This window comes from Saccoglossus kowalevskii, chromosome 10, assembly GCF_978046115.1.
Source record: "Saccoglossus kowalevskii chromosome 10, keSacKowa6.1, whole genome shotgun sequence".
In the NCBI taxonomy this organism is placed as follows: Eukaryota; Metazoa; Hemichordata; class Enteropneusta; family Harrimaniidae; genus Saccoglossus; species Saccoglossus kowalevskii.
Window position 1 is genome coordinate 404335 of NC_140650.1, and position 14473 is coordinate 418807.

General features: G+C 32.3%; 1 protein-coding gene across 3 annotated transcripts in view; it reads left to right on the plus strand.

The window, feature by feature from the left end:
• Positions 1-14473, plus strand: part of LOC100378487 (cytoplasmic polyadenylation element-binding protein 2-like) — a 72399-nt gene that overhangs the window by 38894 nt on the left and 19032 nt on the right. For 2 of the 3 annotated variants that reach the window (XM_085504133.1, XM_085504135.1), the window contains 3 exons: positions 5356-5379; positions 11492-11674; positions 13737-13826. In XM_085504133.1, the coding sequence (XP_085360259.1) occupies positions 5356-5379; positions 11492-11674; positions 13737-13826 (297 nt within the window). The remainder of the gene's footprint in view (positions 1-5355; positions 5380-11491; positions 11675-13736; positions 13827-14473) is intronic. The other variant, XM_085504134.1, reaches the window with a different exon arrangement.

A 14473-nucleotide genomic window follows, 5' to 3' on the forward strand; every position in this document is an offset into this window, starting at 1 on the left:
AATTCATTTATAGCTGTTTGTTTAAGCAGATATCTTCCACATTTGCACAACTTGATGCAAGATTTTGGTCACTCCTGACGAAAAGCTAAATATTAATCGTGTTTGATAATTTTTGCCACGAATGATCAAGTGCTCGCAGTGTGTGGTGCAAAAGCTATCTTCTTACTCCGCATTATTTTTTTTTGTTAGCTCCGCTGTCGACTTTGTCGAGTGTATCTTATCATATGAGATATTGTCCGTCGTCGTCCGTGTCAATGTTTTACTTTTTCGACTTCTTCTTGAAAACTACAAGCCTGAATGCTTTGATACTTGGTGTATATGTATTTTGGGGAGACCTCACTTAGGTTTGTTCATTTCATGTTGATATCTTCAATTCTCTAATTTTGGTGAATATTTTTGTAATTTTTGGTAAAAAGTGATATTTTCGACTTCTTGTTAAAAACCGCAAATCCAATTGCTTTGATATTACATATATAGGTACTACATGTGGTCCTCTCTCAGATTTGTTCATTTTGTAATGATATCTTTAATTCTCTAATTTTGGTGAATATTTTTGGTAAAGTGATATTTTCGACTTCTTGTTAAAAACCAAAAATTCAATTGCTTTGATATTACATATATACATACTACATGTAGACCTTTCACAGATTTGTTCATTTCGTGATGATATCTTCAATTCTCTAATTTTGGTGAATATTTTTGTCATTTTTGGTAGAAAGTGATATTTTCGACTTCTTGTTAAAAACTAAGTCTGATTGCTTTGATACTACATGTATACATATTGTTCATTTTCTAATGATGTCTTCAGTTCTTTAATTGAAATGTGCATTGCTAACAGCGGAGCTATCTCAGCCGATAGGCTGCTTGTTTACATCAACATGCATACACATACACATGAGCAAATAACTTTCGTTCATCGCACATGGCAAGTACTTCGCCACTCATGTCAAAAATAATCAAATTTTAGTGACCAAAAATCTGCGTAAATTTGTGTGCTCGTGGAAGCTATCAGCTTATGCAAACAGTCATGAATGAATTTTGTCTAGGCTGCTGGATCTCATGTGCACCATGCTTTACATAAACAATTTTTTTTACAATTTTTACCTTGCCTCTACCATCAGGTACCGGTATATTATAAAGGGAAAAATTTCTGTCCGTCGTCGTCGTTGTTGTTGTTGTTATCATCGTTGTTGTTGTTATCATCGTTGTTAATTGTTATTGTGTGCACAATAACTTTACTAATTTTATTCCAAACTTTATCAAACTTGGTCACCTTATTCATCAGTATAAAGTCTTCCCCGAGTATGAACGACAGATGTCCTGTATGAAAATATCATGCAAAAATTGAGATAATCTGATAAAATATTTTGACTGTTTCTACTTGACTGACCACTGGTGATATCTCACTGATCTCAGTGAAAATATGCATTGCTGTCTGTGTTCAATGATTTATCTTGTAATAATATGGTTGGTAATGTATCTCCCAAATCCCATGGGAATGCTATACTGGGTTTCAAAACCAACTCATGGAGAGTTTTTCTGAGCTTTTATAATACTAATTTATAAACGCTCTTCAAAAACAAAGATTGCAGTGTTTGAAGATGTAGATTCTCAGGAGGCAACAGTACTGTTGACTTCTCTCTCCACTGGTCACTAACTATTTATGTTGATTTGCATACAAAGCCGAGCTTGCAACATGATAACTATTCATAGTGTTTTTTTTTACTTTTCAAATAATACAGTCGTCACACAATGAATATAATAAGGCAGTTCATAATTGTCTCAGTGAATCATTAATTTTTGACAGACACCTGTACAAAAGCCAGCTAAAATTTTCTGTTATCTTGCATGTTTTATGAATCTATTCACGTTTAAATGCAGCCCTTTTTTTCTGAGATAAGGCATTTGTTAGTCCCTGTTTGGACGTAGTACAAAAACGGGGACTATTAATTTGGGTTTGTTCGTTCCGTCCGTATGTACGTACGCACGCCGGAAGTTATATCTCGAACACCCATTGACGGATTTCATTCAAACTTTACATGAAGACAAAACATAATATTTTACATATGCGCGTCAAGTTACCTCATGATCGGAGGAAAAATGGCCGACTGGCAGTCATTTTGGATGTAAAATTTGCTATTTCTGATACCTAAACGTGTCTGCAGCAGTTTCTTGGAGATGACTGGGCCGATTTGGATCAAAGTTGGTATGATAATCATACATGTTGGGTTGTAGGTGTACGTCCTTTTTTCACATGATTCGAACAAATATGCCCGACTGGCAGCCATCTTCTTTTTCATGGTACCCATGCTACTTTATCTTGAATGCAATGAACGTTTCTGTTTAAATTTTGTACAAAGATAGTATACCAATGGATACATTTGTACTAACATTATTTTTGTAATTTGATTGAATGTGACTGCCCAATGTCCAATTCTCATGTAAAAGCACTAAATCATAATTTTTTACAAATCCATCTCCTATTAATGGTTTCAATCTAATCTCAATGACTTTATCAGCATCAAATTGATATGTCAGATCACAAAATTTTGGACGAGGACTGTGTCATTAACAATGACTTGTTTTAATACTAAAATATCCAAATTACTATCCAAATTAATAAAGCTGGAAATTATGTCCCTTAAAATAATTAAACAAATTAGGCACCAATGTTTTTGCAAGATATTTACATCTATCAAGGACAATCGGTAGACTGCTTTCCCACTGTTGTTTCAACTCCAAAACTTGTTTGTATTCAAAATTAATTATGACAATGCATATTTATATTGAAACAAACTATGATAAAGGGAATAATTTTATATAACAAAGGGCAAGGTCACCAGAGTTCAACTGTGTTTACAATTAGACAGCAAAAATGCTGTATTAGTAGCATTTTCATTGTACATAATAAATGTCTAGTAGAGATTTTTAGTAGGGATTGCTTTCATCATGTTCATACAGCAGTTGATAAATAACCAACATTGTTCACGGTTTTACTCCCATGTGCAATATATTACATCTGAACCAAGATGGCGTCCTTCATTTATACACTTTATTAATATAATCAAATTACCGTATTTACTCTATTAGAAGCACATATACACCAAAAATCAATCAAAATGTTACTTATTTGACCATAAAAATACTTCTATAATTTATGTAAGTGTATGCACCAGTAACAAATACAGTATGTTGAAAAATTTCTAATTGGAACACTCACCAAATTTAGAATATACATGATAGGAGTGATCAGTAAAAACATTGTCATAATTTGTCTACATTAACATATTCATTTGTCCATAAATACTGCATTATTAATAACATAGGACAATGTGCAAATTTGGTTTTAATAATGTGAAATAACTGTTACTTTTGCACTTTATTTAATTTGCATTGTGTCAGAATTAAATGCATGCCATGCCCTCTTCGTCATTCATCATACATGTGATTTCATTTCAAGGCTATTCATTCAATTCAGTCATGGGGCCTGTACTAGGGAATATTGTTACATTTTCTATGTTTTACTCATTGGAATTTAGTATTTGCTTTGAAAAAAAGATTGTCAAATCAGATTCTTGCAGTTTTTATGAAGAATAAATTTAACATGAAAAGGTCAAATCTAAATGCATATCAAGTCTGACCACTCATGATATACGAATTTGTAAATTTCAATTGCATAAATTACCAGAATATACTTAACTAATAATGATGATTTCAATAATGAACTTGATATATGCTAATGAAACATTTCTCAGGTACGCTGCTGCTATTCTACTTTAATTGCATTGAAAATGTACCAGTACGTATTTTTATTCGCAAACCAGTCAATGCTTTTATGTTAGGTCTGTTGACATCCATCAAATTTTCCTTTTTTTGTCTAAAAAACCTCATTGTCATTTTCATTTTGTTGTATTTTCATTTCTCCATTTTTAAGTTCACTCTGCCAACGAGCACAGAGGGACTAGTGGGATGAGTGATGTGGGTGAGTGTTTGGGTGTGTGTAGGTGGGTGGGTGGGTGGGTGGGTGTGGCTATGTGTACCGGGTATGTGTGGGGAGGTAAGTTGTATTGTATTTGCCTCATTAGAAGCACATCTACAAGCAGCGCACATACATGTAAGCCAATCATTGTATTTATTAAAAGCAAGATCATCAAATTACGACTTAGCTTGAGCAAATACTATAATTTTGCAATGATTTCTTAGCAGTGCATATGCAGATTTCATACAAACACTTGATATGAATACATATATAATGGTGGGTTGCTGTGGCACATTTTGATTTTTGATTAGATTTTTATAGTAATTTATGCATATCATTATAGTTAAGTTACAAATGTATATCAACATTTTTGATGTTCGGTGGTCATGTCTCCAGCAACCATGCTCATATCTACCAATCAAAGTATCTTTCTTGAATCTTTTTGATATACTTTTGCTTATATATGTAATCAGTAAAAAGGAGATCATCGTTTATGGGCTTGTAACATTTATATCAATAACTATAGTTACAATTATCTGATCAAGACTTCTATCTGAACATGCGTGTTGCTTAGGTATTTACCTGTGATGGTATTATAACTTAGCAAGAACATCACGCATGACAGCTTGCTGATGCACATCAGTTTGTTTTGGGAATTGATTTAAAATGATTGCCATGTTAGTTTTATTTTTGTGTGTCCTTTACCATTTCTCAGACATGTCTTGACTGACAAGACAAGCCATAAGATAGTGGCACAGATTTACATATGCATTGAAATTCATTCATTTTAATTTGATGCAATTTAATTTGATTCAAAATGGCGGACTGATGATCTATATTTTTAAGTCCATTTTCTGGTGAAGTCTGAAAACTGGAACTTGTAATTTCACCACTGTGAGTGTATCCATGCGTCCTCGAATTCTATTCCAGAGACGTATCTTTGACATACTTTGAACAGTATCAATGAGTGAAGTTTTGATGGGAAATGGTTTACTGGGACTTGTTTTATGTGTCTTACCCATTTCTTGGGTACACTTAAACTAATTTTGATTTTTCAAGTGTCATCTTCCATTTCTCTGACCAAATTTTACCAATTTTGTTTAAATTTGGTACAAAGGTTAGACATAATGAGTTTCATTATGCGTAACAAGTTGTTTTTTGTCTAAATGAAATTTTCCTTTGTGTCCTCAACTGTAAATTCAGCCAAATACAAATGGGGACAATGTCATAATGTCTTGTTTGAAACTGTTTAAATTGTTTGCATCTTTGCCTTCATCATGCAGTTGTTTATTTGTCTAGTTATATTAATCAGCAGATTGGTTTTTAATAATATTATATCACATTCTTATTGTTTCTTTTTCCTTCAATGCATGCAGCAAGGACATATGGAAGACGGCGAGGTATTTGGGATAATTCATATTTTCTATGTTATTGTTCTAATTTTACTTTCATTTAAAAAATCTTTACTAACTATAAACAATGTATGTTTTTATTTAATTATCTATTCATGTGTTTACCCTATTATCTGACATAATGGAATATTTTAAAGTGTGTATAGTATTAATTCTCGTTGTTCCTCATTTGGTGGTGAAATTTGTCATGGGTTAGTTAATATTGTATTAATGCATTTCCCCTCCTTATAAAATGTACATTAATTTTAATATTCTTGTTTTAATATACATGTTGCACTGCACAAAATAGAGCTTATAACAGCTTTGGTGATGTCCCATATATACTGTCTTCAATTTTTTGAATCTTGAATATATCAATGAAATGCTAAAGTTAATTACTATTTAAAAATTAATTATTCAGAAAAAATTATAATTTAAAATTTCCAAGTGTACTGCTTTCTTCCACTTACCATGCTATTTCACCCAGCTATTCATATTTATATTCTTGATGAATTGTTTTAAATAAGCAAAGTATATTGACATATTAATATTAAGATAGTACTAATTTGGCTGTGTTCCCTACCATTAGTACATGTATGTTGCTTATCCCCTTAATTGATAAGATTACCAGTACCTCTAGTGTTAGGCATGCAGTGAAAATAAACAATGATCACAAAGGAAGGCAACTACTGTAAAGGGGTTAATTATTCACTGGGTTTTAAGTTTGCTTATTTCGCTGACAGGAAAATGCGCTAAATTAAAACCCAGTGAATATGTAAAATTTAGCATAGAAAACCTTATCTAAATGATAAAACTGAATTTAAAACCCACTGAATATGCCTGAAATGGTAAATCAGCAAAAATTAAACCCAGTGAAAATTGGTCATTTTACAGTAAGTTGGTTGCTTACTCCTGTTGCTTACTACTACTGAACATGTGCCCCATTCAAAGGTTTGCCCCAATCATTCAATTATCTTCAAAAATGATCCTATTGTGCTAATTAAATGCCTCATTTATTTTCTCTTGACTCCATCAACTTACCTGGATAAAGTTATCATCCACTTTAAGACATGTACTTGGGAATAAGGTTCTTTAATATCAGGATTACTTCTGAAAGAAACTGAATTAGTATAAATGAGCTTAAAATGTACAAGATTGTCATTCAACATGCATGCAATTTAAAGATTATTAGTTTCCCAAATTTGTTCTTGTTCTTTAAATCATGGAAAAACAGTACTCTCAATGAAAAGGATTTCACTATCTACTGTGTTTACTTTTATCAATCCAACTCGCCTCTCCACTATTCATATTCATCGTGCAAATTCCATTTATTTCCAATATCACTCATTTTATTCGCAATTTGATTGGTCCTTGGGATTTTAGATTGTGACGACACTCACTGATCATCTCCTAAGATATCAAAACATAACTAGTTTGCTGACTAGACAATATATTTTTGTAATATCTTTTTGAAATCAATAGTCTTAATGGTTCCGCACAAATTTCAAAGAGTGTTTTCATTTTAAAGTAGAATATGCCAGCTTTAGCATTTCTAATTCTCACAACCTCATCTTGACTTGTAGGATTATTTTCGATCACCTCATCAATTACTGATTACCTTCAAAATGGGTGAAAATATTGCCAATGTGTTGCTATAACCATAAATATATTGATTGTAGGTGATGACCTGATGGTAAAATATTTTCAAGCAAAGCTGTATGCAAATAAGATAGGGTGTAGCTTTGAACTTGCACACACATATTACCATTGTGATGTTAGTTTCTGCTGGTAAAATGGTTGTGAAGATGGATATATCCAAATTTGTGACCCATGATATCAGATTAATTCTCATATATTCTTGGAACATATTAAAATAATTCTGATATCATTGTTCACTCATTAGATATTCCATGTATAAGGATACAGAGGGATTGTCAACCTGAAAATAAATTTGTGAAGAAAGATGATATAAAAATAGCTAGATGTGTTCATTTTTGTTTTCCATTCTATGTGGACTCCTGTAAATAATACTGATAAGGTTTGATTGACATATTTGATGCTGAAAATCTATGTTCTTTTGTTCGGGTATTATAGATTGTAGGAGTAAAATAATAGCCTTCTTCTACATGTTAGGAAAATAATATTGATTCAAGAATTAAACTTATTTTGTTCCTTCATGTAGTCACATTTCATTTATATTTACAAACTAAAATAGTTGCTGGTCTTGCTTCTACTTTAATGTTTACTTATTAAATTTGTTTGAATATCATCATGGTGATCAGTTCAAAGATAACTGGAAAGAAAGTTGTTCCCTGGCTGCAAATTCTATGGGCTGTTAAATAATCATAACTATTTCTTGCGCAGCCAAATATTTCAGCAGTTTAAAATTTTTATTTATATACTTAAATCCTTGTATAATTAGCTTAGACGATGATGATGTTTTGCCATCAACCAAAAACTCTTTATTGAATTATTTGAAATGATTTATCCATAACGCCCCCTAACTGCATTATGAGTCATTGCAAACAAAAGAAATCATTGCAGGGCATACCTTGGACTACCCATTCTGATTGAAGACTAACACGAGAGCATGTAAAGGAAATTGTATAGAGACTCGTAAAAGACTAATATAGACTCAAATCTTCCTAGTCACATTCAGCTTTCAACTGTATAAAAATTAAGAGCCAATCAGATTACTGAAATCCATAGTAAACCAAGATACCTACTCCTAAATTGCATCTTTTTATGCAGCTTGAAAAGCTAAGCTGATATGGTCCTGCATGTGGGCAATGTGTATTAATTCGCATAAAAATTGACATTTAGGGATACATTAATATTAATGTTTATTGCCTGCATATAGACTATCGACACAGTAGCTACACTAGTTTTGACTTAATACTTACCTGCTGGTCAGTCTGTCAGTTGGTATCTTTTCATATTACCTAATTGTCCAATTTTTAGCTGATCCACAGATTTATCTAGTACTACTCATCAAATTTCAATGAAACTTAGTACTTAGTAGTCTTGAAAATAATGCACATGCCAATTTAGTTTAGGGATGAAATCTGTATGAAATTTATAGCTGTTTTGTATATCCTATAAACCAGGTAACATATTTCAATGAACTTGGCTCACATTGCTTTTAACACTGTGTATCAATGAGCAAAGGTTTCATGTTTAGCATATCACTTGCTGAAAGTTTCTATGGGTAGCCAAAATGAGTGGGAAAAACCAGACCACAACGGGTTAATTTAAATTTTTCCTTTATCTAGTTCATGCTTGCAATATCCTCAGCATATGGGAGTTCTTGTGTTTAACTAAATTGATCTCAGTTTCATTGTACATTTTTCAATTCCATGCATTAGGTATGCCAGATAAATGTGACTACCGATATATACATATTATATTTAGCAGTTTGTGCAAGAGTTTTCTTGATATTCTGTCAGGGATTCTCGGATGAGATTTATGCAATATTACAAATTGTTGAGAACAACTTGATATAGTACGAACCATTGTGAAATCTTTATACTGTATAGCTATGTTAAATGTAGCAGTTTTACATGTACCGGGTAACTTTAAAATGACTGATTTGATAATTTTGTCAGTAAACTATTAAAAAGTATATCTTTAATGAAAGCACACATAAACCCAAAACTGCATGTATGGTTAACCTTTGGTGGTTTACAATCATCATCTTCTTTGTTCAAACAAAACATTTTAGTCACACACAACATTAGCTTGGTTATCTTCTGATTTTGCTTGTATGGTTAGTGGGTTCCTACAATGTTGATTGGTTGATTAATATAGCACACTGCTGATCTGAATATGCTAATAGCCCAAACAGTTGTATGTTCTTCACTTGCAATGTATCAACAGATAGGGAGTCACACTTTCGTTTTTGTGACAACTTTCTTGATGTTGGAATAAATTTACATGGTTATTAAGCAAAATCGGGGAAATATTTCCACTCCATTTTTTACATAGCATCTCTTGGAACTGGATAAAGTAACCATTTTATTCAATTTTGTAAATATAAAAAAAATGTCTTAATAGCAAATTTTTTAGATATTGCTGTACTATTTAGGGAACTTTTATTGTGATTCATGTATGTAGTACCATTTGCTAAGGGAGTGTGTGCGATTAATGAACTACTTGTACTGTTGATGGTACACCCCAAGCATTTATGCAACTTGAACATGTAAAAACTTTCTAAATATTTGTAACAAGCATTCTTTTACAAAATTTTAAAATGAGTTTTTAAAAAATTTTAGCTCCGCTGTCAACTTTGTCGAGCAGAGCTTATCATATGAGTGATTGTCCGTCGTCCGTGTCAATGTTTTACTTTTTCGACTTCTTCTTGAAAACTACAAGCCTGAATGCTTTGATACTTGGTGTATATGTACCTTGGGTAGACCTCTCTTAGGTTTGTTCATTTTATGATCATATCTTCAATTCTCTAATTTTGGTGAATATTTTTTTTCATTTTTGGTAAAAAGTGATATTTTCGACTTAAAAACCGCAAGTCCAATTGCTTTGATATTACATATATAGGTACTAGTACTACGTGTGGACCTCTCTCAGATTTGTTCATTTTGTAATGATATCTTCAATTCTCTAATTTTGGTGAATATTTTTGTAATTTTTGGTAAAAAGTGATATTTTCGACTTTTTGTTGAAAACCGCAAGTCCAATTGCTTTGATACTACATATATTGTTCATTTTCTAATGATATCTTCTGTTCTTTAATTGAAATGTGCATTGCTAACAGCGGAGCTATCTCAGTTGAGAGGCTGCTTGTTTAATATTTGCAATCATTTGGTGTGGATAATTTATTGTGACAGAAATGTATTCTGTAGCATGAAAAACTAGGACATTGTAAAGAAACATTCCATCTTGGGTAAAACTGAAAAACGAATTTCCATGTGACAGGTTCTTTCTTGTTAAAGACTAGAGGTTACTGTAAGTTTGCTATAGGGAAAAAAATATTGCTGATAGGTTGTCATGTGTTTGCTACCTGAAAGTTGTTTCTTGACATCGTGGGTGGATAAATTTCCCCGAGAAGATGGCGAAATTTGCTTCTCCTTTCAAGCAATTGTATACATATACTTACACAAGATGCTAATGCCATCTTTTTATGCATTTGTTTGTTTGTGTGTGTGTGTGTGTCTGTCTGTCTGTCTGTCTGTCTGTCTGTCTGTCTGTCTGTCCACACCTATATTTCAGATATATTAGTATAATCATATTCAAACTTCACACCTGCGTCATGTCATACATATGCTTATATGTGCTTTCCAAAGTCTTGTGTTCCAATTAAATTATGGCAGTTTTAGTGCCAAAATGCACTGGCTCTGGTGTATATGTGGATAATTTCAATTTGTATTATATCTCCTGAGCACTATCTGCCACATTTTGACTGACTGCATTCACCTCTAGTAGTCTATAATCTTTACTTTGAAAATGTACATAAAATGACTGTATCTATACTAGACTGGAGAAATTACAAGTATTCTCATAAAATAATGAATTCTGGTGTTGTATTTTAACTATACACCATTGTACTTTTTTGTGAATGTGAATGTGAATGTTATGCTTGTTATCCACACCCTGATAAAGTCTTGTCTTTCTGGGTTTTTTTTTGCTCATTAAACATGTAAATTTATCTTAAGTCATCAAGAATGGGGCAGTTGGACTTGTTGCTAAGGCAACTAACATTTGATATAACATTTGGGGGGGAGGGGATGTATAACAAATGTCCATTTGTAGTACTGGATATGAGAGTGTGACCTAATGTTATCAATACATTTAGCACCTCTGTGATATCTGATTACTCCAAACAGATTCTCATCAGTCCAGCTGCTGCCCATTCCGAAAGTTTTTATTGAATTTCTAGTTTTATTGATATTTGATATTTTATAGTATTGTATCTGAAAAATGCATATTTGTACATGTGTGGGCTCATGATAGAGCACATATAGTGAATGAATATATCATAATATTCTGTTTCCTTCATTATTTGTATTTTTGTTTAATTTAATTTGGTGCAAATGTTACTGAAAATGACTGCCAATATTTAATACTTGCATCTGCATTTATACATGGTCATCTGTTTTTCATCTTTCAGGTCGTAGTCCATTCTTTCCAGGAGATGATTCATTTTTGGATGATGGTCATTGTGCTGACCAAATTGTACCATCTCTCAATTCTCCCTCAAGAAGCTCACCTAAATCAAATTCATCAGATTATCCTGGAGAACGCTACTCTCGTAAAGTGTTTGTAGGTGGTCTACCTCCAGATATTGATGAAGGTGAGTATAGCACTAGTACACATATACTTGATTCTTTTATTATTATTTATACTCATCGGGGGAAAAAAAGACTACTATTTCAATTGCAACCTTGCATCTTCAGCTCAACAGAAATGGTCCCCATTCAGACAAAGATTTCAAACAATGACTTGTTTCACTGTTGTGATCAATCTATCCGTCAAAACTTCACATATACATTTTAGTTCATTTCAGTCAATATTTTTGTCAATTTTGGTAAAAAATGCTATTTCGACTTCTTATTGAAAACTCTTATTGTTTATAGGCAAATCCACACATTTGTATCTTTCACTGTGGACTGGGTATGCACTTGCCTTCTATGAACTTTGTTCTTTTTCATGTATAATGTATCTGAACAACTTCAGAATAATTCAATTCTTTCTATCTCTCGTCTGTTATTAAGTATACCTATAGTGCAAATTCCTGCTTTGAAATTATTTAAATAGAAGATGCACTGAACGGAAAATATTTATAAATAACCTTAATTTCTGGATCCTAAGCCTGATAACCAGTAAATTTTTTGTACATGTACTGTGTCTCAATGAACCAATTCATGTGCTTGATATCACAACAAAAATGCAGGTTTTGATAAGTATAAAAAAAAATTGTTGTAAAAATAAATATGTTGGAACAGTTAGTTTACTTTACAAAAATGTGTGTAGAAACCACTCTATACAGTAAATAATGTATTTATTGCTATCAAATTTGGGTGCAACATTTTTAACTATAATTCCTTTGTTAATTTTGAGCCAAATTGGCATAATTTCGATACAGGTCTTGATGATGCAGATTATTTCTGTCAAAGGTGACAACATATGACTTTGGCATTCATTCAAAGAATTAGTCTCTATGTTACAAATTACAAACTTGATTGAGACACCTATATATGCCTTTTCTAAGCTAAGAATAATATCATTTCTTTAAATATTAATGAGTGAAAATGATATCTTGCTTTCAAAAGAGTGTAACAAAATGTGATTATGTCAGGGTCAATAGGTATTCAATTCTTCAAAATAAAAGTGACAAACTACTTAGTGACACACCTGGGAGATGTTTTAAAAGAAGAAACAAATTGCCTCTTCCACAGTGAATTCAAAGTGTGATGTATGACTTGTTATTTCTAATACTGCCCTTTTCTATCTTTGGACTTTTCCCTGATAAATTGTTTGGTTTGAGATTCTTAATTTAGCACCACTTTCAATCTTAGGTTCATTATTATACCTGTCATAGTAAATCTTCTTCTTGTCAAGTGGTCATGATCTTAGTTCTGTGATTGAGCTTCTGATTTGCATAACAGCAATTGGTATTCCATACTCGTAGAAACACTCCTCTTTGCTAAATCAAGTAGTAGACTGCATAATCTGATGATAACACTGATCAACTGAATATACCTGTAGAGGCGGAGATTAAATTTTAAGCAATGTGATTTCTCTCTTATTCACATAAAAAACCCTGAAAGGTGAATAATTTCCTTGGTTGACAACTCACTCTTCTAGTTTCTTAATTAAAAATGTCAAATTAACCGAACTGTCACTTAATAAGCTTTGTAGTTGTATACTTAATACCCTCCCACATAGAATCAAATGTAAATGTCACAATTGATTATATTCCCCGGCAAAGGTGACTAGGATTAAAAAAAATGTCAAGTTACATCAAAGTTGACATGACATTATTTTCCTCGTCCATATTGTGGATTAAGGGGAAAACTGTTTTCTTGCTATTAGAATAACTCAAAAAAATTGTTTGAAAAATTTTTTATATTTCTAAGGTGTGTACCGGTATATATATATATATAGTTGAAAATTCATATTGCATTTTTTGTATGCTGCCTCACTAAAATATTACTCGTATTGATGACCGAAATGTAATTTTTAATACTTAAACGTATGCACAACTAATAGAACAGATACGGTCCATGCATATCTCATTAGAGCAACAACAAATTTGTTTCTGATCAGCACATAGTCTCTGCCATAATATACCCCAAAACGAAAAAGGATTTTGTAAATTATTGCCCAGTCTTACAATACCACTTTTCTTACAGAGGAAATTACTGCAAGTTTCCGTCGTTTTGGTAGCCTTGTTGTAGACTGGCCACATAAAGCAGAGAGCAAGTCTTACTTTCCTCCCAAAGGTAAGAAGATATCAAGACAGCTGAAGTTGCATTTACTTAAGTTATAGTAATAATCTACAGTTAACATTTATATCTTCCTACTATTTTATTTACTATATTTATCTACCACTGATTTCCCCCCACAAACTCCTTAACAATGTTAGCAATCTGCCAGCACTGGAAACATTCTTTACAACATTGGCATTGTCAGTTCTTGAGTTGCCTGTCCTGTCAATGTAGTTTGTTTGTGATAATATCTTCAACTCTTTATTTTTAGCTCAGCTGTCGACTTTGTCGAGGAGTGCTTATCATATGAGTGATTGCCCTTCGTAGTCTGTCGTTGTCCGTGTCAATGTTTTACTTTTTCAACTTCTTCTTGAAAACTACAAGCCTGAATGCTTTGATACTTGGTGCATATGGTGCTTGGTGTCTACCTTGGGTAGACCTCTCTCAGATTTGTTCATTTCATGATCATATCTTCAATTCTCTAATTTTGGTGAATATTTTTGTCATTTTTGGTAAAAAATGATATTTTCGACTTCTTGTTAAAAACCGCAAGTCCAATTGCTTTGATATTAAATTTATAGGTACTACATGTGGTCCTCTCAGATTTGATCATTTTGTAATGATATCTTTAATTCTCTAATTTTGGTGAATATTTTTGTCAT